The 26632-nt window shown below is 38.6% G+C and overlaps 1 protein-coding gene across 2 annotated transcripts; it reads right to left on the bottom strand.

The window, feature by feature from the left end:
• Positions 1 to 1695: 1695 nt before the first annotated feature.
• Positions 1696 to 26371, bottom strand: LOC143849577 (uncharacterized). Of its 2 annotated transcripts, none has more exons than XR_013235723.1 (4): positions 26049 to 26371; positions 25872 to 25940; positions 25005 to 25052; positions 1696 to 1826 (listed from the first exon to the last, which is right to left on the bottom strand). XR_013235723.1 is itself a non-coding variant. In XM_077358641.1 (4 exons), exons 1-4 carry the CDS (start codon positions 26246 to 26248, stop codon positions 24342 to 24344), a joined length of 324 nt encoding a protein of 107 aa, XP_077214756.1. In that variant the 5' UTR covers positions 26249 to 26371; the 3' UTR covers positions 24243 to 24341. The 2 variants fall into 2 exon arrangements, 1 of the variants encoding a protein (XP_077214756.1); XM_077358641.1 differs by lacking the exon at positions 1696 to 1826 and adding an exon at positions 24243 to 24348.
• Positions 26372 to 26632: the final 261 nt, after the last annotated feature.

Below are 26632 nucleotides of genomic sequence, written 5' to 3'. Positions count from 1 at the left end.
GGAGAGTCGGAGTCAATTCTCTGGTTGTATGGGATCATCTTTGTTTATGGATTGTGGCACATCATGACAGAAAGTGGGCCCATTAGGACCCGTCAACTACGCCCAATTAATTTAGCTTAGTTTGTCCAGGCTATTAGGTGGATCCGGTGTCCTGTTTCGACGTAGAAACAATCAAACACTATTTTTGCATGAATCGCGTTTATTTGTTTTAAGGGATTTTTGCTGATTAGTCCCTACATGGCAAAATAATTGCTTATTAGTCCCTAAGAAAAGCATACACTATCTTAGCAGTCCTACTTTTAGAAAATATTTTCTAAAAGGTCTCTAAAACTCACCTACGTCAATTTTCTCCCTTAAAAATTCTAATATGGCAAATTTACCCCCCAACCCATTTAATCAGTTTTAGCGTTTTTTGATTTCCTTCCATTATTTTCGGAAAAAAACTAGGAAATAAGCAAAATATTATCTCTTCCAATATTGTCTTCGAAAATCTTGTAAAATCTTTCAAAGTTGTAACGTTTTAGCCCGTTTTGACTTTCCTTTGACATTCTCCCTTCTTCTTCTCCTAAGAATAGAAGCTAAACCCTAGTTCTTATTCCCCAAAAAAACTAAAACCCAATTGAATTGAAACTGGTGGCCGTGATCGATTGGTTTGTAAGAGGTTTTTGGTAACTGTAGCAGCTCTTTAAATACAAGATGGATTAGTGCTTCTCTTACAAAATGCCTTCCACTTAGGCCCCATTGGATTGTAGGAATTTTATTGGAAAAGTTCAGAAAGGAAAAAAAATCTAAAATTTCGTATTTCTTACACATAAAAAAGATAAGGTAAACTAACCCTATTCAATTTTTCAGTTAGGGACCTTCGGTTTATGATGTGATCCCTCTAAATTAATCCAACATAATTCCCCTCTTAAATCACTGAATGAAAAAAATATTCATAGAAATAATTTTCCATCGGAGTTATTTTCTTGCAATCCAACCAAGACAGGAATTTCTTGAAAAAGTTAGAAACGAAAAATATTCCTAAAATTTCTTACTTTATTCCTACCCTATTTAATTTATTTTAGAGAGATTTTCAATTTATCTAATTCCTAAAATGATTTTTTTGTTGAAGGATTTTCGAAGAGAATATTGGAAGAGATAATATTTTGCTCATTTCCTAGTTTTTTCCCTAAAATAATGAAAAGGAAATAAAAAATGCTAAAACCGATTAAATGGGTTGGGGGATAAATTTACCGATTAAATGGATTGGGGGTAAATTTGCGATATTAGAATTTTTAGAGGAGAAAATTGACGTAGGTGAGTTTTAGGGACCTTTTAGCAAATATTTTCTAAAAGTAGGACTACAAAGATAATTTGCTTTTCCTAGGGACTAATAAGCAATTATTTTGACATGTAGGGACTAATCAGCAAAAATCCCTTGTTTTAATTATATGTGTCTTGGTAGAGTAGTGGTCAAGTGGTCTCCTAGTAAAATAGGAATGAAGTGGTTCGGCTCTGTTTGGTTGCACAAAAGCCTAGCTTTTTGTATCGTCTGGTTTTACTTGAGTTTTGATTGCCACATCATTAATACTAGTTGCAGCCGTGCCTTGCACAGGAATGAAAAACAACATTTCACCTCAAAACTTCGATATAAACAATGTTACACAGGAATGAAAAACAGTGTTTCATTTAATATGAATGAACATAAATGCTTTCTTACAGACAAATTAAAAAACATTACTTTAGAGTTTACCTGATCCATGCGATATTTTAATTCAGAGAATGGATTAGCAAGTCCATGATCACAGATGAATAGTTCAAATTGATCTGCCCAAACTGTATGCCTACAATAAAAGGTTTGTTATTAAGGCCTTTCCAACTTGAAAAGCAAGGTTAGCATGAAATACAAAGGAATATAGAAAATAGGAGAGGAGTATTTGAAAAGAAGCATAGAATAAGCACAAGTGTTATAAGCAAATGCATCACAGCATACATATGAGAAAATTCACGAAAAGCCCACACACACACATATGTATGATGTGCTCTTATAAAATATAGGTAATATTTTGAGTGTCATAACAAATAGAAAAATCAAGAGATAACATTTACAAACTTCAATATCAACACAACAAAATCATCCGCAAACCTGAAACCTTACCTGTAGAGGATATGATTATTCAATCCAAAGGAAGGATTTTTCTGGTTGAAGGATAAATATAGTGGCCGAAGTCCAAACATTGTAAGAGAGGGACACGCTTAATAGAGAATTTTTTGGGATTTAAATGCTAAATTTAAGGAATATTAAAATCCATTAGATATATTTTTGTGTGATAACTGCTAGATTAATGGACAATTAAAAGTCTTTGTAAAGAAAAGTGTAAACGGCGTGATGAATCCCATAGGATACAAATTGATGTAATTTTAGTTTGAAGGATATATATATATATATATATATATATATATATATATATCCGGTGAAGTTGAAACGTTGGCACCAACTGAGATTTAGAGCATAGTTAGCAAAACGCCATTTAAAACAACGTTTTTTATTTTAAAATCATTTTATTCAGTTCCCGTATAAAACGGCGTTTTGAACAGCCCATCGTTTAAAACGGTAATTTTTTTAAGAAATCGTATAAAACGCGAATAAAATGCGTATGGACTTTTTTTCACTTTTTTCCTTCTTTTTTCCAAGTTTATCCTTTGCCCTTTCTTCCAAGTTTTTGCTTCATTATTCAATCCTTTCTTAGATTTTCAGGGTTTGGGAAAACAGAGAACGAAGAGAAGAGGTTTCCTAGGGTTGAAGAGATCTATTGGGAGGAGAGGAGTTCTTTGATTTTCGTTTAGGGTTTGCACAATAAAAGAGGGTTTGAGTCAAGGGGAGGTTTGTATTTTTGTTCTCGTTTTTGAGGGTTTTACAGAGGAGTTTTCAATTAGGGTTTGGGAAATAAGACGGGAACAGAGAAGAGAGAAGAGAAGGAGGATAACAGAGCTTCCCCTTTCTAGCCACCACCAATGCTGCCTTAGGTCCCTTTCACCTCTGCCACCACTCCAACAAGTTCCGGTGGCCGTCACTTCCGGAAACAATCTTCATCGCCACCGGCCATGTCCATCAAACCCCACAGCCTCTCGTCAATCATCTCAGTCACTTCCACCTCCACCTCCACCATCAAACCTCTAGAAAAAAAGAAAAAGAAAAACAGAGGAGAAAAGAGAGATGAAACATGATCTTTTTTTAAGAGAGATCCTGTCAAGGGTTTGCAATGATTTGTCGAACATGGATGTCGAGCTATCTGGATTGCTTTTGATACATGGTTTATTGAAGTGGGTTTCTATGCGTGGAGGTGCTTTTGGATATTGTTATTATTTCTCTTGTATGATGAACTGGATTTTAACCACCACTCCAACCAGTTCCGACGGCCGTCACTCCCGACAACAATCTTCATCACCGCCAGCCATGTCCATCAAACCCCTTTCATCTTCATCCATCTCCACCGCCTCTTGTCAATCATCTCAGCCACTTCCACCTCCACCATCAAACCCTCTAGAAAAGAAAAAAGAAAAACAGAGGAGAAAAGAGAGATGAACATGATCTTTTTTTTAAGAGAGATCCTGTTAAGGGTTTGCAATGATTTGTCGAACATGGATGTCGAGCTATCTAGATTGCTTTTGATACATGGTTTACTGAAGTGGGTTTCTATGCGCAGAGGTGCTTTTGGATTTTGTTATTATTTCTCTTGTATGATGAGCTGGATTTTAACAGAACTTAATCCAATATTTAGGTCTTCCTGGGTATATGCTAATCTGTGAAGGTTCTGGTCGAGGCTCGATTTTTGAATATTTTATTATATATTATGATAATGTGTTTATGTTCCTCACATTGTGGCCTCACCTCATATTAGGGTTATCTTGTCTCTCTCTTTCATTTCAGAGAAAAACTTGATAGGGAGAAAAGAGAGATCTAGATCTTTTCTTTTTTAGGGTTTGCAAAAAGAACTGAACAGAGAAAAAGAAGGAGACCAAATTCTACCTTTTTTGAGTCATGGACACACCCGCTTTTTTTAATCTGTTTTTTTTAAAGCAAAACATATTAAACTCGTTTTTTTCATTAAACATGTTTTTGGCATTTCCGTTTATTTGACCGTTTTATTGACTACGTTTTTTATCCAAAACCGTATTAAACCCGAATTTTTCCTATCCCCTTTTTTTGCCGTATCACCGTTTGCTAACTATGATTTAGAGAGAAAAACATGAAGGATATATATCTGGTGAAGTTGAAACGTTGGCACCCATTGAGATTTAGAGAGTGAAACGGTTTAGATAGAATTTTTTGGGAGTTAACTGCCAAATTAATGGACTATTAAAAGTTATTTTAAAGGAAAGAGCAAATGTCGTTTCAAAAGAAAGAGGGTTTTACTTATATAAAAATGTTTGGCCCAACGTGCAGGATTCTGTTTTACTTAGATATTATTAGATGTTCTGTTTGGTTGGCATTAGACTAATGAATCCTCCTTATCTGATGGCATGCCACTTGTCTCCTACCAACAAATTCCAAGTTAAAAACTACAAAAAAGTGGTTTTTGCTTGGATTTCTCAAGGAATGATGCTCTCTCTGTTTCAATATTGGTAATGAAACCCCTAACCACTGCTCCATGTAGTTGACAACCAAAACTACTTACTACTATTTTATAGGTAAGTTCCAGGATAATCTAAGGCTTGTCTCATTGTTGATTGAGATAAATGCTGTAGTGGTCAAAACCTATCTCTAATAATACCCACCAATCTACCACCGGCGAACACATAGAAATACCCAAGATCATGCACAAACAAGATGGAGAAAATATATGCCAACAAACCACAACCACCAACGGGAACCAAAACAAACATCCACAAGAAGACAAGAATATATGTGGTTCACCACATTGGGCTACTCCACGGACAAGGCAACACACAATCCACTATTTAGAACCAAGATCATGGGTAACCACAATGCCCTAGATTTTCTCCTCTCACTTTGAGTAACAAATAACCACCTTGATTAACTGAAAAGAAGAAGAGAAATCCTGGTTTTTGTATCACCACAAAAAACCCTCCTAGAGCCACAAGAGGACCGCGCCATAAACTTCCAGAAAAAAGTGAATGACATTTTGAAATCTTACAGGCTTAGTATATATCAGTAGTATTCCAGGCCCATGCTATGCATGGGTGTAGCATGGGTGTAAAATGTTGGACCCCACCCCACTGAAACATGAGGTGCAAGAAGGGGTAGATGTAAATACCCGAAAATACCACTTAGTAAAAATTTTGTTTCCCCTTGTTAAAGAGGGGCATTTTTGTCATTAAGTGTTAGAATTAGATTAGGGCTCTTTTAAGAAAGCCTATAAATACAACCTCTTATGGAAATTAGGGATCTAAACAAGCCCTAGAAGTTTTGGTCAGCCCCAAGAGAGGAAATCCGTGAAGGAGAAGGAGGAAATCGCGATTTGGAAGGAGAAAACACGAATCAGGGTAAAATCTATGTTCTACATAAGATTTGGAATGTTAAGAACCCTAAAACTAGGATCTAATGAAACTTGTTATTATGATCTAGATGATTAGGTTTGGTGTAAAGAATTGTATAAGAATTTAGGGATGAATTTATGGATCCCTAAGAAACTAAGAGTTGAGTTTTGAAATTCTAAGAATCTAGGTTTGAGTTATGCCCTAAAAGCTTAGAATAAATAAGGTAATTATATTTGAGGATTTCAGAGTGTGAAATTGGGTTTTATGGATTCCTCTTATAGATATGAGTCCAACAGATCTGACCACGAGCTATTTGGAGTTCAAACGAATGAGTTATGGTTGTTTTAGTGTAAAAAAGGGTGAAAAATCGCATTTTGAGGAAAACTGGATCCGCACAAGGACGAACGACCGACAAAAAATGGTGGACGTCCGACTGTGTGAAGTTGAACAAATTGAAAAGTTAGTTCCCGGACATCCGGCAAATTTCCCGGACTTACGGCAAGGTAGTTTTTTCCTCGACAGTTTTAACTTCGAAAATTCATAACTTCTTCGTTTCTTGTCCTTTTTTTACGCTCTTGTACTTTACGGACATGCCAGAAACTCGTACTTTCTGTTAAAAATAGTTTCAAAATTTTTTGGAGACTCTATAGTGATAATAATTCTAAAATACTAAAAAGAACCCTCGGTCGGTTTAGGACGGTTTACCGATTCTTTTCCGATTGAGCACCAAAGGGTGTCTTGTGTCAGTAGGAGGATATATATGCCTGATAGGAGTGAAATCAATGATGAAACTCATAGAGAATATTCATACTCTTGATCGTAGGTAACTAAGGTGATTAAGAAAAGGAAAAGTTTTCTTCATCAAGGAACGTAATTTCGTACTACTTCAGTGATATGATTCGCCATTGAATGATATTCCTTTTTTATTTCGATTCTCTAATCTTTTCGAATATATGAAACATTTGATAGTCTTAGACTTTGATTTGGGTCTTGCATGCTTACCCCTCATTAATTACAACCCAATGAATTTTGTACTCATTGATAACCTATGATTTCGTATTGAACATGTGACTCTCTCTGACATAAAAACCTTTTAATCATTGTATACCCAATTATTTTGAAAAACCTTGTGGATCCAAAATAAACCACAATCTTTGGAACTTTCTACGTACCTTTGGTAATGCAGTGCCAACATGGCAGCCAAGTCATGCTTAGGTGGTTTTGGTGGAGTTCCAAGGTGCATTCCCGCATTAATGTTGCTGGACCGTTTTGAACCTGATTTTTGGGCTTTTAAATGGAAGAATCATAGAAAGTGCTGAACTACAAAGTTGTAGGTCTCTTTGAGATCTTTCCAACAAGTATTTCTGCTCGAAAAGTGGACAAGAGGGTAGAAAGTTATAGCAGTTTTTGTGGACTGTGTTTGTGGGTTCCCAAAACAGTCAAAGTTAATGAGTTTCAATGCAATTTATGTTATGTTAGTCCCTAAGCTAGCTAGTGGAGGAGGTTGAACGAATTTGCTTTGGTTTTCTTTTATTTAAAGAGTTAGAAACCATCTTTGAAGTGGATTTTGGATGTTGATTAACTTATGTAATTGATGGAATATCAATTGGGTTGAGCTTTGCTCCCATTTTCTTCTTCTCTAAGTTGTGTTATTGATTTCTAATTTCTCTTCTTCTTCCCTCTTAAGCACCCGCATTATCTGGTATCAGAGCCAACATTACTCTCTTGGGCTAGGTTCGATTTGATTTTCATGGCGGCACGAAGAGGTAGAGGAAGGCGTAGTAACCAAATGATGGAAGATTTGAGAGATGAAAGTGTGGACCCCGATCCGAGATAGGCGGCGAGGGAACGGGTCCCTAACACCCTCTGGATCATCCACGTGTGAAGGAGAGCTCTACCAAGGAACTCTCAAAACGGATGCCACCCTCATAGCATAGCACGAGTGGCGATATAAAAAGAAAGAGATATGTCTCGATCCGGAGCCAAGGCTCAAAACCAAGACATACCTGAAATAAACTCAGAGTCGCCATCCATGGATATGCCATGGAACCCTAAAATCAAATCCTCTGTGCAATAGATAACCAGAAATATATATGGGTTCGTGCCTGGTTACGAATGGGGAAGGTCTGAGAGCACCCCCAATTCGTCCGAGTGCAAGCACTTGGTCTCTTATGCCATTTTTAGTAACTCCAAAGAAGTTTGAATAAAAATCATGTGAAATGGGAACAAACCTACCTAAGCATGCATTTCCTGAGGATAAAAATAATAAGCACATATAAAATAAAATGAAAGATGTGCCACCTAAGCATAGCTAGGTTATGAGTGACAAGCCTAATGGGTGTCTAAGTTCTGATGTGCAAACACATGCAAGCTATAGCTAAAGGTATGAGATCAGTACAAAGAAAATGAGAAAACATATCAAATCATACAATAACTACACAACAAATCCTAAGACTCTAAATTATTAGCCTGAGTCCTCGGATGATCTTGTATTCATCCAAAGAAGCCTACGTATCCCCGCCTCCACGAGAATCAAGGCAACGTAGTTCTTCGCGCCTATTCTAAGCTATGATGCCTAAGACACCTAGACCTCTATCCTAGACTCGATCTAAAAGACCGGACTAGTTATTAAAGTTTATTATATAATTATTTAAATTCCAGTGAATTGTGGATTTTAGGACACCCTATATGCCCTAACTAAATGCAGATTAGCCCTAGGCTAATGCAGGTGGTTCCTACAACCTATGTGTAACTAGGCTGTGTGTCCTAAGGAAAACAATGGGATCACTAACGCATCCTAGACCTAGTCATCAGTCGGCGATGTGAATCGCCAACTGACCAGACGGAGGCGCTCCTAGCTAGGACAAACTCCTAACTCTAACACAAATACAAACAAGCACACAACAAATCCAAGACAAACTCCTAACTCTAAAACTCTCTATCTAGGACAAACTCCTAACTCTAGAGGAAGATCTTGTTGAAAACAAGGTTTTGAAGAAAAAGGGTCAAAGCATTTATTTACAAAGTTTGGCTGGACTTGGGATAAAGATCCCAAGCTGCACTACGTACCTCGTGGAAGAGGATCAAACCAACGTAGTTCGAAACGAACTCTCAAACTACGCTTCTAAAAGAAACACTCACACTTCAGATTTTTTAAGGTTTTTTATATTTTCAAATGTTTTTGATATTTTTAAAGTTTTCAAATGTTTTTGAGTTTTAAATTTCTAATGTTTTTGGATTTTAAAGCTTTTCCAATGCTCAGGACCTTCAGATGAATTCACTCTTACAGAGAACAAACAAACATAACCATAAACTAGGGCAAAGCCCTAAAGCAAAAAGGGGAAACCCCAAACAAGCAACTAACGCCTCAAAGAGACGAACCACAACAAGAAAGATAGCGTCCCAAGAAGAGAGAAAACGATCCAAGATCCCAAGCAAGCAAAGCTCTAATAAGACTGAGTTAGCCTCTAATCAAAGCGAAGTAATCAACTCTAAAGGAGAAACTCCGAACTAACAACACTAAAGAGGGGAACAAATGAGTCAAAGACTCTCTAATAACACTACCGAGTCAAAGACTCACTCTAAAAGAGGAGGCCACTCTAACATGAGGCTAGGTAAGCCTCCTAAAGGGGAAACTCTCTACATGAGACAAGGCTTGTCTCCGAGACACAAATGACGTAAAAAGGAATAAGAGACCCTGTGCATATTTGGCAAAGGTAAAACACCCAGCCGGGCCGGACAGCTGCCTAGCCCTAGGGTGCAACAAATGTGCAACCCAATACCCATAAGGGTAGGGGTATGCTGCCAAGCCGAGTAGGGTGTTCTCCCAAAACCAAACGACGCACAAAGAGGAGGTTTAGCAAGAGAATGAGACTGGGCAAGTCTCCTATATACAAAGGAGGGGTATGCTACTTGGACTGAGCAAGTCCCCTAAGGATGGGCTTGGGCTAGCGCCTTCATCGCCCTCGCAATGAGAGGGGACTCTAGTATCTAAAGAAATTTAACAGAAATCTATAAGACTGTGTTAGTCTATCAAAGAGAGAAGAAAAGGCTACCAGATAATCGCAAACCCATTCTATTCTTATAAAAAATAAAACAAGTGCTAAGCAAAGAAGAATTTTCAATAAAAAAAAATACACAATCTATAACAATCATAAAAAGATAAACAACATTAATTAGTCCAGACCAGCCGCTGGATAGCCTAAGAAAGCAAAAAAAAAACAATATCAAACACTTCTATGCCCAACCACAAACACCACCCCAATATGGGGATGAAATCAGATGATGCTAAAGTAATCATCTGATATCATAATACACATGATAATATTTCTAATCCCGCCTTGAAATCAGACAGTACTCATGTCGATAATATCGAATAGAGTAGTCATATGATCTCCTTCTTTCCTAAAACAATTTATTTAAATAAAATTTAAACAAATATGATAAAATTCAAAATAATCTCACATGAACAGTCCATTCATAACCACCTTTAGAACCTAACTCAAGGCTTAAGATAAGAAGAGTATTAAAAATATCAACAGATTATACAAATATATTCAATGATATTCCCAATTTATAAAAAATTTAGTGCAAAACATATCTGAAAAGTGGACAGATTTTTAGTGCGAAAATGGTGAGCCACAGAAACACAAAGACGGGCTCCAAGTAACCTTATCATTACCCAGAGAAGGGTTCTAACTAGTTAAATACTCTGAGAGAAGGAAATCCCTTAACCTGCGAGAACTCTAAGGCAGGAAGGGAAGAGGTTGGCTCAAGAAACGTTCCATCGTTGCCAAACCCAAGAGAAGTGTTCCCAAAATTGATGGAATCCCGAAACTCGAAAAGGATCCCGAAGAACGTGCAAAGAATACTCCCAAAAGAAATGAAAACCCCTCAAACCCTGTGAAGACCCTAAGAAGGAGAAAATGATAAGAAGGGCAAGGGGTTGGCTCAAGAAATATTCCGTCATCGCCAGGAGAATTATCCAAGGATGATATGCCCAAAATCAATGGAATCCTAAAATGCAAAGAGTATCCTTAGGAACTTGAAGAGACTGTACCCGGAGAGGGAGGAAATCCCGAAGAAAGGATCACAACAAAAAAGAAATGAAGGAGTTATGCTTGCTGTACGTATATACGAAGCCACGGAAACCAATGGCCGAAGAGCAAATGCGGCAGCTTAAACACAGGTGGCTTGATGGAAATCATATTCAGTTATGCTCTTGGAGACATTTAACAGGTATAACCTCATGTAAACATAGATGGAGGTAAAAGAATGCAAGGAAGCTTTCAACCATAATACATCGAAACCTAAGACTTCTAGGAATTTGGATTATATGACATTTGTTTGAGAGGCATGATCATATCAACAAAACCTTTAAGCAATAGAAGTGATAAGGTTGGGCCAAAAGAACCCATACCGACTACAAGAATAACAATGAGAATATAAACCAGATGATGCTTTTCAAACCAAATGGATACAATCAGCAAGATGAAAGATTAATCAAGATCCGAGAATCCCAATGCCGCACCGAAGCAAAAATAAGCCCTACATTAAGAAATCAATTAGCATGCTCTAAACTTGAACTTCATAGGACAACATCTTAAGCACATTTAAATTCAACCCTATGCATACATCCAAGGATAGTGATAGCGTAGAGAGCAACATAAAGAAGGACGGGCATTAAGGGATCTAAACCAAAAAAACATGGAAGAGGGCAGACCAATAACAAGGGCCATTAGAGATGGGGAAATAATACCAGTATGATCCCAAGCTGTAAGATATATATGACTCGGATTTGTCTTCCAATACTTGAATGACTATCTCCTGGCTCTGTCCTCTCTTCTAGACCTCTTCTTCTCCGAAATTTTAAAACGTGCCCCGAGCCATGAGTCCCTCTTCTTCTCCTCCCGAGAGATATCGAGATTGATGATCGTAATAAGCGAGTACAGGATGACCGGCGGCAGCAGACGATCGGAATTTGAGGTCTGCGATAGCTGAGATACCTAATTAGGAAGGGATTTTGGTTTGAATATCGGTGGAGGATTTGAAAAGAGGATTTGCAGATATGGATTTGGATTAAAGTGGAGTAGGTTGACGTAGATGGGAATAGATCTGGGTGGGTTATTAAAAGGGGTTTATGTTGGCGGAAGTAGAGGAAAATTGAAGTGGGTTTGATTTTTATTTTTTTATTTTTTTGGCTGCCGGACATGAGGTGAGGCTCGGATGTGGGTGGGTTTGTGAGAGGGGGTAGTGGATTTGGGGTTATGGCTGAAATGGATGACCGAAATTCCGGTGGCTGAAGGAGATAATAGTGGAAGAAGAAGATATCGGTTCGGCCAGAATCCCGATGGGAGATGGAGAGGGTACGGAGAAGATGACCGGATTCCGGCAAGGGTTGCCGGAATCAATGGGGTTTGGATTAGGGACCCGACGGATTTGCCAGAGAAGAAGGCAAACCCTTCTCTCTTTCTCTCTGCTATCTCTCTCTCCTCTCTATTTTTCTCCCTTTTTTTTTCTTTCGACCGATGAAAATGGGTTTCAAGGTGGATGGGGTTGGCCGGCGGGAATGGGTCGGTGGAGAGGAAGAGAGGGTTTGGGTGGTGGAAGAAGGCCGGAGGATGAAGGTGGCTCGGATTCCGGTGATGGTGGTGGTGGTGCAGATGAAGGTGGGTATGGGGTGGCTGTGAAGGAGATGAGAATGGGTTTAGGAGAAATAGGGGTTTGGAGGTAGCTTGGTGGCGGGTCACCGGAGGAGGTTGAAGGGAGGGTGATTGGCCGACGGCTCTGTGGTGGTGGCGATGGGTAAAGCTCGGCTGGGTTTTGGGGTTGAAGAAAACAAAGGGGTTTGGGATATTGGGTTTTAGAGAAGAAGATGATGGTAGATGGATTGAGGAGGGTGGAAGTGGTGGCTGAGAGAGGGGGGGGTGATGGAGGCGGTGGCCGGTCGGTGGGTGGCTTACCGGAGGTGGAGGCGATGCTCTTCCTCCCTCTGCTTTTGCTATGCGGCTGCCCTCCTCTCCCTTTCTTTTTTTTTTTTTTCTAAACCCTAGTTTGTTTGGTATTTATAAGGAAAATGATAAATTCTCACACCCACTACTTCATGGACAGCCCCCTCTGTAGATAGCTCACCCCCCCTTATACATTCGAACCACGCCTCTTTCCTGGCTCGCCCTATCTGCCATTTCTCGGCAGATTTTGCTGAAACATTACGGGGACCTCGGTGGGACCCTAAGCTACCTCAGGGTTTAATTTTTGATCCCAACTCACTGATTTGACGAGGTTAAGCATAAAACATGGAGGTGCAGGGCACGGTCAAAATGGGGTGTCTACAGAAAGAGATGATGAACTTCAAGCGCTTTGAAGACAAGTTGAGCAACTTACCATGCGTATTGAACGCCGAGAGGCTCGTAGTGAGCGTGGTGGATCAACCCGTGGAGGTTCTAGTGATGAATCCGATGTTAATCCCTTCGCCAATACTCGTGAGGAGGCTAGGCTGGGAAGGTTCTATCGTGATTTCGACACCGTCAAGATTGACTTGCCGGAGTTTCATAGTCGTCTACAACCCGAAGAGTTTCTTGAATGGCTTAGTGCCATTGAGAAGTTCTTTGATTACAAGGAGACACCCGAAAGCCAACGTGTCAAGCTTGTGGCTACAAGGCTTCGTGGCTATGCTTCAATATGGTGGGATAAAGTTCAAGAAATGAGAATCAGGAAAGGAAAGCGTAAGATTTCTTCTTGGGACAAAATGAAGTCAAGGCTTAAGGAGAAATTTCTTCCGTTGGATTTTTTCCAAATTATCTTTTCTCAATTCAACAACCTACGCCAAGAATCCAAGAGTGTGTTGGACTACACCGAAGAATTCTACAAACTCATGGCTCGTAATGATATTCAAGAGGGTGAAGATCAACTTGTGGCAAGGTATGTTGATGGTTTAAAGTTTTCCATTCGTGATGAGGTGGAAATGCACCGATCATTGAGCGTCAATGATGCTTATCAACTAGCCTTGAAGGTGGAGGCTAAGTTTTCTCGTCGTGGTGCTAAAAAGTATGTGGATGTTCGTAGTCTCTATCCTTCTTCTAAAGGTGAATCTTCACATGGTGGAGATCCAAAGTCAAGGTCCGAATATTTCAACAAAAATTCTACAAAATCAGCCCCTACACATCAAGTTGGAAATCAGTCCAATCGCCCCAATAATTCAAATGCTTGTTTCAAGTGTGGTCAAGTTGGCCATCTTTTCAAAGATTGTCCAAAGAGGCAAGTAGTGGCCTTCAGTGAAGAAGAAAATGATGATAATTTTGTTGATGATTCAAATCAGCCCATATATGATGAGGAAGATGACATACAACATGAAGAATCGAACCCAAAGAAGGAGAAAGCTTGGTGATCCAAAGAGCACTTGCTACACCAAAGGTTGAATCCGATGATGATTGGCTTTGTTCCGATATTTTCAAGACTCGATGCGAATCTCATGACAAGGTTTGCTCCATTGTGATCGATGGTGGGAGTTGTGAGAACATCGTATCTCATGAAATGGTGAACAAGCTCAAGCTCAAAATCGAACCACATCCAAAGCCCTATCGGATCACATGGTTCAAGGGAAGGTGAGTAATTTTTTTCTTTCCAATAACAAATTTGATCAAGAGACCAAGGATAATGGTATATCGATGCTCTACTTATTGTTGAATCTAATGAGGAACACGGGGAACTTCAACAACAATTGAATGAATTCGGCACCAAAGAAATTGGATCCAATTGCATATTAGGTGAACCGATTGATGTTGAAGTGATGGGTGAATGGAATAATATTACATCAATTTATTCATCCAATTACATCGATCCGTTTTTATTCGATCCGACATTGAAGCTCATAGTGGATATTTACGTATTCAAACATGTTCAAAATCTAGACAAATTATCACTTCGTCGTAGAGATTATGGAGCAGAGTTTTATCTTCGGAAGTTTCAAATGATGAGCATTCTTCTATACTTCAAAACTCGAGGTAGAGTTTTCTGAAACCAAGGAAGTTTGGCAAATTTCAAGATCGCGTGGATGACCCTTTTCGAGTGCTTAAGAAAATTAGTGACAATACACACAAGATTGAGCTCCCTCCAAATATCAACACTCTCCCAACTTCAATGTTAAAGACTTGACAACTTATCATGGAAAGTTTGATAAGAACTCGTGGGCGAGTTCTTTCTCACCCGGAGATAATGATGCAGTGCCAACATGGCAGCCAAGTCATGCTTAGGTGGTTTTGGTGGAGTTCCAAGGTGCATTCCCGCATTAATGTTGCTGGACCATTTTGAACCTGATTTTTGGGCTTTTAAATGAAAGAATCATAGAAAGTGCTAAACTACAAAGTTGTAGGTCTCTTTGAGATCTTTCCAACAAGTATTTGTGCTCGAAAATTAGACAAGAGAGTAGAAAGTTATGGCAGTTTTTGTGGACTGTGTTTGTGGGTTCCCAAAACAGTCAAAGTTAATTAGTTTCAATGCAATTTATGTTATGTTAGTCCCTAAGCTAGCTAGTGGAGGAGGTTGAACGAATTTGCTTTGGTTTTCTTTTATTTAAAGAGTTAGAAACCATCTTTGAAGTGGATTTTGGATGTTGATTAACTTATGTAATTGATGGAATATCAATTGGGTTGAGCTTTACTCCCATTTTATTCTTCTCTAAGTTGTGTTCTTGATTTCTAATTTCTCTTCTTCTTCCCTCTTAAGCACCCGCATTATTTGGAATTTTTGTATATGTGAATACCTTTTGTGGAGGCTTAGGTTATATGTGAACTATAAGGGCCCGTACCAATGGGGATTGTTCGTTGGCTTTTTGTGTCCCGCTAGTGGGTGCTATTCGCTGACCCTGTCGACAGGCATATGAACTTAGAAACTAGTTTCGAACCGCGGACAGTCGGGTAAAATAACTTGCTTTTTGGGCTAAGCCGATGACCTTTGGGTGGTTTTGAACTTTTTCGATTGCTTTCAATTAGCTTTTGAGACTTTGTAGTTTCCCTTTATTGTGACTCTCTTTTATGTGACTCTTTGAAATACGACTTTGTGGACTTTGTTTCTCAAGTATTGTATTTGTACCAAGCACTTCATGTGTAGCTTTTGCCATCTTCGTTTACCTCTTGATTCCCTCTTTGAAACATGCTTTGACTCCACTTTTGTAGTGCGTTATTATGTACTGAGCTTTTTAGCTGACTGTGGTTATATTAACAATTTTAGAGTTTGATCCTCGTGAGGTGAACGAGGAAGAAGAAGCTTAGTTTTGGAACCGTAGGAGCTTGGAGATTTTATTTAACTTAATTGCTTTTGTTTCAGACAGTGAGTATTAGTAAACAAATGTGCAAGACTACGCCTATGCTTATCTATTTTGATTTATGGGAGAGTTGAGATTTGATTTGGCTATGTTGGGTCCACATTATTTGAGAATTTGATATTCTAGTTATGAAATGCCATGTTTGTGTCTGTTATTGCTTTGTAGCCTTCTATGCTTGTGGGATTTATCTTGTGGGTGTATGGTGCTGCCACATCCTACGTCCAGGATGGGGTTTGGGGCGTGACAGTGGAAATATCATTTCGGCCATCATTTCCATGAATAACTCAAAAGGCCGGGCAAAAACTGCAATAGCACATACATTCCCACAATGATCATATGATTACCCAAAACAACTCATTTCATAACTTCTCCATAGGACAAATTTGGCCCCAACCTATGAAAATAGAACATGAGGGATAAAAAAATTGTTTTCCAATAATTTTTTCATGGAAAGAAAATGAAAGATAGAGCAAAGAAACGTGATCAGTGCCCCCAAAAAGTTTTGGGACCCATTGGTTGGGCCAAACCATTCATTTGTTGGGCATGAATTAAATAGGCCCTTCCCAAAAAATCATACTCGTAAAAAGATGATCCTAACCTTCGAGGATCCTATTTTATGTTGGCCATATTAAATTAATACCGATTCGAGAGTTTGGATCATCTAATGGAGATGAGTTTTAGGTGAGGCCCACATAAGTTGAGCCAAACAAATGAATTGTTTTGATCAAACAAATAAAAACACGCTGCAAACATCAAATAAAAACTCATCAAACATTATTTCCAACAAAAAGACAAAGAAGTAGGGTGGAAGTATTATTTTAAAGGGCAATCAGAACAATATTACGGTTCTCAAAAAAGCTCTTTCAAGCCCTTTAAATACTAAACGACAGCATACTTCGTGCATGTTATTATAACATTGCAGTGCTCATATCATTTCCCTATATATGTGTGTGTTTTCTTCTATGGATATTCTTGGCTCTCTTCCAATTTTGCAAATCAATTCTATCTACTATAATAAGCCGGGATGAAAGTCAGGCTTCTTTTTTTTTTTTTTAATTTCCTACGTGTAATTTTGTGGGCTTTTTTGGTCACTTCTTTCCAGCCGAACCCTAAAAAAAATTCATATTTCCTTCTGTTCCCCATTTAACACGGGTCAGAGATATTTTTTTGGCGTCAGATATTTTTGACATTAGATACCTTTTCTTTAAGACTCTTTTAAACTCTCTCTCTCTCTCTCTCTCTCTCTCTCTCTCTCTCTCTCTCTCTATCTCTCACGTCTCCGACCAGAAAAGCTCTACAATTTCACCCTTAAAACCTTAGCTGCTCTATCTAACCATGCAATATGCAAGGGTAAGATGGTCCTTCCGTAGTTATCTATCAGAGATTTTTTAGCTGACTTTTGGGTCACCTCTTTCGGTAACATATCTCTCTCATGTAAGATCGGCATCCCCATTTCTATATTCTCTAACGAAGTTGTTTCTAATACGTCTCCTCTTTAACCCATTAGAAAAAAAATAATACGTCTCCTCTTTCTAATCTACATTGTTGAGAAGGATTCATCAAATATGTATCTGGTAGTCCTCTCTCTCGGTCTATGTATCCTCTCCCTCTCTCTCGGTCTATGTATCCTCTCCCTCTCTCTCAACTAGAGGAGAAAAGGAGCGATTGCATCTCAAGCACCGATATTGCCGACCTTGGCAACATTGGTAAAAAATCTCACTCTAACCGGAATCTCCTATACTTTTCTGGGCTTCCCCAGGTTTTTTTGGTTTTTTCATGAGATTTCATGAGGGTTTTACAGTTTCCTGGAGATTTTTCTTTGGGTCTTTTGGTGTCAGCTATTTCCTTTATATTTCCCTCATGTTTTTTCATTATATTTCAATAGGGTTTTCCAGTTTTCTAGAGATTTGGTTTTGGTTCTTAGGGCTTTAGCTATTTCCTTTCTCAGGTTTTGGTTTCGGATCTTAAAGGAAGATCTAATCTTTATTCTGTTTTCAAGGATTGATTTTCTAATCATTTTATTTCGATTGGATGTGGGTTTTGTGTAGTATTATTTTTAGGGTTTTTGTTTGATTTCGTGAACCACAGTTTTTTCAATCTTCCAACCCTTTTGTCTCTACCAGGTATGCAGTTCTCTTCTTCTTCTTCCTCTGCTTTTCCTTTCCAGAAATGGATTTCACAGATTACTTTTTTCTTCATTCTTTGGTGTTTCAGGATTTTCTCTAAACCAGGTATAATGTTCTAGGGATTTAGGGCTTCTGTTCGATCCTTTTTTGCACTACATGCAGAAGAATTTTAGAGAGATCTTCCAGGCCTTTTCTCTTTACATGGTATGTATTAGTTTTTTTTCTCTTAACTGGATTCCATATTTTCTTTCATTGGTATTATCCGTGTTTTTTATTTTGATGTTATTTGTAGGTACCTCAACAGATCTCCGTTTGGTTGCTAGTAAAAAAATCCCTAGGATTCTTGTGGGAGAATATTTAGTGGTCACATCAGCTTTTCCTTGGTGACATCAGCTTTTCCTTTCTAGGGAATGGTGCTCTCTATTTCTCTCTCTTCTTTCTCTCTCCACTCATAATAACAAAGATGTCTAATTAATGCTTTTCCCCTCCCTTGTCTCCTACCTTTTTCCCACAAAAGTCCCAAGAACCAAAAAAAATCCGGCAACCAAACGGAGCGGTTTTTTTAATCTTTCCTCAATTCTAAAACGTAAATACAAAACCTACTTGGGGTTCTGATTTAGGGTTTTCCCTTTCATTTGATGTTCTTTCCAGGTTTCATTTGGGGTTCTAATTTAGGAGTATTTCTCCTCCGTTTAATTTTACTATGATACTTTATAAACTATTTTGTGTTGCATGTTTTCCAAAAAATCAATTTCTGATGGTGCACCAATTGTCCTTGGATTGCTTCCATCAGTCCTTTCCAATGTTAGTGTCTGTACTTTATTCACCAGGTGAAGGATCCAAAATCACATTTCGTTTTATGGGCCTTTTGATTTCATTTTATGGGCATTTTGTTTAAAGCATAGTCTTTGCATCACGATTCATAGGAATTTCATCAAACACACTATAATCAAATTTTACGTGTCACAGGCCTATGACAACGCATCTTTTTACAGCATTCTTTTAATTTTGAAACAGTTTTGCATGCATAACATTTATTTAAATCTGAAACAATTCCTGTATTTAAATCAATGCTATAACTGTGAAATGACTCGGTGTTTCAATCACCCTGAGTCACCTAATCATTTTCTTCCCATATAAACATTCGTCATTCAAAAGAACTTTTGAATATTGTAATTTTGAGTTGAAAACCCTTCGAATCTTGATTTTTCTGATGCGGATTATCCGATTTTAACCCTTCTTCGATATTGGCCCAATGGATCTCCGTCTTTATTTGGATCGGCTTTCGATGGTTATTTTCCAGGCTAATCTCATCAATTCTGCTTCAACACTAGGTGAAATTCATGAGTTTTATTGCATGTTTCCAACTGGGCTCCTTGGACTCTGAAATTAGCAGAGAAGTAAATGTAACTTATATGGGGTTTGAAAATTCTCCATACTCCTATCTACTCTTTCTACTGTATGTACTTAAAATTTTGTTACACAATTTTATTTTAAGTTTTTAGCCTAGGGTACGCATTTACATTGCATTCATTCTTAGTTGTTGAAGACTTCGAAACTGATTATTGGACTCAAAATCAAACAAAAATTTGAGTCAAATAATCAGTTTTATTCTTCATAATATTTACTATTGTTTTTTTTTGTTCTTTGACGCTTATAATGATTTTATGATGACATAGAGTTGCTTTTGGTGGTCTGCAGTTCATTTGGAATTTCTTGGATATGAAGATAGCGAACTGCGTACGCTTCTTCTTCTTCTTTAATCTTTGTGTATTCTTCTTCATTGTTTTCTCTATCTTTTTCAATATCGGTATGTATTTATTCCATGTGCTCATAGTAGGAGAAGCTGCCGGCAATGGTCACATTTGGGTGCGCCTTATTATAGAAAACCACAGGTTCAACTCATTCGAACTGTTAAATTCTTGGTCCTTGATACTTTTAGGCTGACTAGATCTTCTACACATGAGGAATCTCTTAACCTTTGTAACTATTTGTTTGGTACCTTCATGCTTAAGAAATTTATGATAGTTGTGCCATCCCTGAATTTCCAAGATATAATTTCAAAGCTTTGTATTACATTTTCTTTATTAGAAGCCTGTGACAACTGTGTTCTTTCCAGCGCGCATTGTGTCAATTTATCTATCTGTACTAAGTTTATATTGAATTCAACCAATTTCTTGGATGTATTGATGCATCAGCTAAGGACATGACAATTGTTTTCTTTCATTTTGTGGGAAAACACAGTTCCTGGGTTTCAAATTTGGGCTGCTATGATTTTGGTTGTCGTAACCACGATGTTCTGCTTGCTTTTTATGAAGTTAATAATGTAAATGGAACTCAGAGAACTCATGGCTGGAAGAAATGTATTTCTTTAGGTTTTTACTTTCACATTGGTGATTGCTATATGCCTTATGCCCGGTTCGTAAAATATTATGACAAACCGATTGTGAGTGCCAGACAGATTGATGGACTCAAATGTATACATAATCATGAGTCCAATTATTATTTTGGAATTCACAATTTGCTGTCATAATCATAATCGAACAGGGCCTTATGCAGTGAACTGAGGGCTCTATGCCATCATTTTCTTAAAAGTGACTTCCATTCCACCCCCTACTATTGACCTTTTTTCTAGAAATAGTTTTATTTTCATGAAAAGACAAATAAAGGTTAGTGGAAATATCGGTGATGTGATGAAAATTTCATCTCCCTACACATGCATGTTTGTGGTTTTTATATGTTTTCTTTTGATTTCCTGTGATACGTACAAATCTACATCCATGCTTTTTGGTTACTTTCATAGTGCCTTCATCAGGACACTTGACCTATGAATATTCCATCCCCTACTTCTCATTATGATTCCTTTTTAAGGGTTTTACTTCTATACATTGAAAACACATTTTTTCCTTTACAATCTCTAAAAACCTGCACACAAGGTAGTGAAAATTACAATAGCGGTTGCAAATGTTGTAATATTTTGTACTTTGATACCAAGATACCAATGGTGCTTCTTTTTATTTGCTTTGTTATGTTTATATTTTTTTTTCTTTCCAGTCTTATAGTTTGTACGTTTTCATTTTTGTATTGTCTTTGTTCTTGAGACTTAGATATTTTTTTATCACCCTGATGCACGTGTTTCCCTGCCGTGCGTAGCACGGGTTTTTTTTACTAGTATGGTTTATGGCAGGCCAAGAGCATAAGACAAAACAAGAAACTTAAAGAATTAATAATTCTTCTTTCAATATTCTTTGATCTCGCTGACAATTTTCCAAATCAAGGATGTTGAAATACGGGTCTTTTCTTTTGCCACAAGAGATAGGCTCCCGAGGATTGAAATCTAAAGTGTAACCATAACATGTTTTTGTAATCAAGACCGTTGATTTGGTTGGCCATTATTAGATGGTCCACCCAACAAACATCCAATCCACACAATTACGGCCTTAAAAAAAATAACAACGGTTTAACTTCTCTTGGAAGAATAATTATGACGGTGACTGTGAGGCTATTTTGTGACAAACACATTTTGAGCCCACCTTGATCGGATTCTCTTAGCCAACTCTCGATAGTATATGCAAAGACGCATACTACCATCTTTCTTTTTAACAAACAAGACTGGTGCTCCCCATGACAAAACAGTGGGTTGCACAAAACCTTTCTCTAGAAGCTCTTCTAACTGATCTTTCAACTCCCTATTTCCACAGGGGCCATCAGGTACGGGGCCTTAGAAATAGGTGCCGATCCCGGTGCCAAATCCACAGTAAATCTACCTCTCTGCCTGGGAGTAGACCCGGAAGGTCTTCAGGAAAAATGTCTCCAAATTTACTGACCACAGGGATATCTTCAATTCTTACATCATTACTTCCAACTTCCTCTACTGATGCTAGAAAGGCTTCACAGCCTTGTCTAAGCAACCGACATGCCTGCATTGCAGACAAGAACATAGGGGTAGAGCGAGCTCCACTCCCTTCAAAATAGAATCTTTCCTCTCCAGGGATTTCAAAGTTCACTATTTTCTTATTACAATCCACAAGGGCATGATGGGCTGATAGCCAATACATACCCAGGATCACATCAAAGTCATAAAGGTCTAAGAGTATCAAGTCTGCCACTAACTCCTTATCGTGAATCCTGATAGGACAGATCTTGCTAACACTATTGGCTACAAGATCACTTCCTACTGGTGTACTAACACACAAGTCATGATTCATAGGCATAACAGATAACGAATGCAGCATAGCGTACGATGAAGAAACAAACGAATAAGTAGCTCCAGAGTCAAATAACACGTAAGCATATGAAGAGGCAACTGGCAAGGTACTTGAAACCATGGTGCCAGCATTCTAAGCATCCTGGTGAGTAAGGGCGTGCAAGAGGCCAAGCCAGGAATGCGAGGTCGATCAGTCCTCGGTTGTGCTGCAGGAAAAACAGGAGCTACACGATTCTGGATGGTCTGGGACTGAGCTAGTCTGGTCTGAGCTGGAGTTCACTAAACTGATTGAGAGTTGCCCACCATCATGGGGCACTCCGCATCTTGTGGCATTTCTCACCACGTCTAAAGCATGCACCTAATGTCCACCTACATGTCTCAGTAGGGTGATTCTTCCCATAACATTCACATCTGATTACCGAAGTCTTACTAGGTTCTGACTTTGTCTGACGGTTATCTTGATTCTTCTGAGTTCCAAAATTTCTTGGCTGGCCACGGGATTCTTGGAATGACTGTTGCTTCCCTGATGGCTTATATGTGGCTGATCCCTTGGAAGTTTGTGCTCCTCTAACATTATCATCTCTTCCTCTTTTCCTTTGGTTTGCTTGGGTGAGCTCTCTAGCTTCAGCATGCACTGCCTCGAGCTTCTTAGCTCGATCTACTAACTCAGCATAGGTCTCTGGGGTATTAGAGCCAGCAATGCCCTTCTGGATATACATGGCAAACCCATGTTCAAACTTGTCCCTCTTAGCATTTTCATCGGGTACCATCGTCGGGACATGCCGAGCAAGTCTATCAAATTATGTTTCATATTCATCGACGGCCATATTTCCTTGCACCAAGTTAGAGAAATCCCTTTGCATTCTGTATAAGGTACTCCACGGAAAATACTTGGTAAGAAATTCGGTACGGAACATAACCCAAGTAATAGGGCCTTGATGGTGCTCATACTTACGCTTGATCCCCTTCCACCAATGGAGGGCTCCCCCTTCTAACATGTATGTCGCGAAAGCGACCTTGTCATCATCTCCGTTGCATCTCATTGCCGTGAAGGCCTTCTCTACATTTTCTAACCACGACTCGGCGTCATCCGCCGAAGTGGATTCCTTGAAAGGTTTCGATGCCAATCTCATGAATTCTGATATGCCATTCATCTGATGTTGTTCCCCTGCCCCCTGAGGCTGTTGCTGATATTGGTTTGCCATCCCAACAAAGGCTCTCATAAAGTTTCTCATTTCAGTCCGCTCTTGTTCGATATCATTTTGAGGGGCCACAGGTGGGGGAACTTGAGGATTCACATTCTGACCCAAATTCACATCTTGAGCTTGATTCACATTCTGTTCTTGATTCTCATTCTGAACTTGATCACCTAAATTCTGAGGTTCTTGATTAATAGGCTCGTCATGAGCTTCATTCTGATTCCCTCCAATGATATCATTTATGGCCGAATTTGATTCCTACGAGTTCTTCCTCTTGCCATTCTAAAATTTCATATAACACTCAATTAGTCATTTGTCATATGTTACATATTTCATAAATATTCACACTATATATCAAAATACCCCATGGAGCTATTATCTATCAATTGAGCTTCTCACAATTCTTATCCAATTACAAACTCGCATGCTTCCCAAGCGTCCTCAGATGCATTTGAATTTATATGTAGACCCTGGTTGCGCGACTGACTTATGTGTTCCCAGGCGTCCCTGGAACACATAAATCTATCAAGCGCTTCCTAATTTGCTCCTTGCCTAAATCCCCAAATCTCACAATCAAGGTTCTTTGTTCAAATATTCTACCTAGGACCTAAAGCCTAGGCTCTGATGCCACTTTTCTGTCACGCCCCCAAGCCACACACACATAATCATATTCTTAAGACAAGGCTTAGGGGTGCGACAACGCCGTACACCTGCAAAGCAAGCTTCACATGTATACAAGGCTAGCCAAGCAATAATCAAACCATCTGCAATAATCTAAATAATCTAAATAACTAAATTCAAAGGTCTTACATTAATCCAATAATCATATCTCAAATCCTCTCTTCTAACCCATTATCCCAATAATAATCAAAGTAACGAAATCAAATAACATATTCTCAGTAAGTCCCAACAATACTCACCGTCTAATAAATGTAAAAGTACTAAAAATAACGATAGACAAAAACTAGTATCACTCTTGCGCCTCCTCGCCGATTCCACGAGGGTCAAACTCTGAAAATGATAAACCACTGTCAGCTGAAAAGCTCAGTACATAATAACATACTACAAAAGCGGGATCATTGCATGCTAAAAAGGAGAGTGAAAGGTATCAGTCACAAATGAAGCAATTGTCACAAGTTCAATAGGGAACAAAGGTATACAGGAGCATAGGTCAAATGTCACATCAAAGGTCACATTGTTCAAGGGATCACTGGAGGGGATCAATATGGATTCGTAACCACCCTGAGATCATCGGCTTAGTTCAAAAAGCAAGCTATTGTCACCTCGACTGCTAATGGGTCCAAAAAGCGAGTTATTGCTTACACCGACCGCCCACGGTGCCGAAACTAGTTCCTAAGTTCACATACCTGTCGATAGGGCCAACATATATCCCCCATTGGCGTTCAAAGTTCACATAGTTCGAAAGAAGGTGTTCAAAGTTCAAGGCAAGTGTTTCCATTGAATTCCAAAATAGTTTCACAATAAAGATAAATCAATATTCTAAAGGTTCATATATTTGAGAAAACAAAAGGGGTGAGCATGAAAGATCCAAATAAAGATCTAGAGTTTATCAATAGCTTCACAATTCAGAAAGTTGGGGTTCACAGTCAACAATGTCATAGTATTAAAAGGCAATTCCAACACTAAGGTAGTACGAAATTATGTACCTCAATACCGAATCACTTTCTTTTTTCCTTTGTTCGGAGGTCAAATTCCTAATTCAAATAGTTCATTAACGTCTCAGAAGGGTCTAAGAGTTAAGGCAAAACATACCAAAATGAATTGGAAATTCCCAATTAAAATTACAAATTTCATGTCATTGCAAGTTGACTGGGACCCACCAGTCGGTTGACCAAAGGCTACTGTCCTCATTTTTAAAAAATTCCTCTTAGGCGCTCCACTCGACTGGTGTCCCCAGTCGGCTGGTCCGCAAAGACAAATTTTTCGGCGGATCCATCTCCAATCGACTGGAAAAAAAGCCAGTCGACTCCCCAAAACTACTGTCCCAAAAGAGTACCAAATTTTGGGGAACGCCAGTCGACTGGTCTAGGCCAGTCGACTGCCCCGAACAACTGTTTCAAAACAGAAGCCAAACCCAGGGCGAGCTAGTCGACTGGTCGTGCCTGTCGGCTGCCCCTTGAGAAACTTGCCTTCTTCCCGATTTTCTCATATCTTTAATGCTCCATGACTTTTCCATCCGAACTCCGAAATACACGAGGTCAAATCCATTAGAATCGTATAATCCAGAGGAATCCAATGGATTCAATTTCGCGATCCGGCTCACTTTTCTCAATTATCAAAATTACCACCGAACTATAGGTCAAAACCTCCAACATCAAGGTTTCTATGAACATGAATGATTGATCTTAAGTTCCTTGCGAATTCAACACAAAACGATTCACAAGGAATCCAATATCTACCGTGAAGTCCGCCATAGATTAAAAATCAAAACTCTAATCACATCTCTTTTCACATCAAATCCTTAGCTTATGGTTCTTTTTATTCGATTCATCAATAGAGATTATTAATCTTACCTCGGTTCGCGATCTCTCTTCCTGAATCGCGCTCTTCCTCGCTTTCTCCACGAAGATCTCCTCTTGGGGCTGCAAAGATGGTTTAGGATTTCTTAATCTCCCATAATGATGTATTTATAGGCTTTCTTCAAAACCCTAATCTAATTCTAACCTTGAAAAGGCAAAAAAGCCCCTTACTTAAAGAGGGGAACGAATTTTGGAGGGAGCGTATTTCGGGTAGTTACAGAAGCACAGCTTGAATGGTAAATAATGTGCTTGAGAGTTTTTTTTATCTCCTCATCAACACCCCACAGTAATTTAATCTCTTTTATTACTCCCTTCAAGTTTCCGACAAGTTTATCAACAATGGGAGATAGTAATAGTTCCATCTTACTCATACGTTCTTTCTGTATAAAAGTGAAGAACCGGCAACAGTTGCAGAGATGTTTTTTTCTTAAGACTCAATTTTTGCTCCGCAGCAAGAAAATCAAGTTTGATTGCAGAAAATAGTGCTTCTTCGAATGCTCTTTGATATCTGTAACAATTTCCCAAATCAATTCTGTACAGTTTATGGCAAGCCAAGGAGCATAAGACAAAAAATCAATAATTCTTCTTCAGATTTTGTTTGATCTCTAGATTCCAATCTTCCAAATCAATTCTATATGATATATGGCCGGCCAAGGAGCATCAAGACAAAAAATATATATAAAGAATCAACAATTCTTCTTTGGATATTCATTGATCTCTATTTCAATTTTCCAAATCAATTCTATACAGTTTAT

The sequence above is a fragment of the Tasmannia lanceolata genome, unplaced genomic scaffold (genome assembly GCF_043159265.1).
Source record: "Tasmannia lanceolata isolate RefF3 unplaced genomic scaffold, GAP_Taslan_0.1 ptg000018l, whole genome shotgun sequence".
Lineage (NCBI taxonomy): Eukaryota > Viridiplantae > Streptophyta > Magnoliopsida > Canellales > Winteraceae > Tasmannia > Tasmannia lanceolata.
Note: the sequence above shows the minus strand (reverse complement) of the source record. Positions and strands in the feature narration are given on the sequence as shown.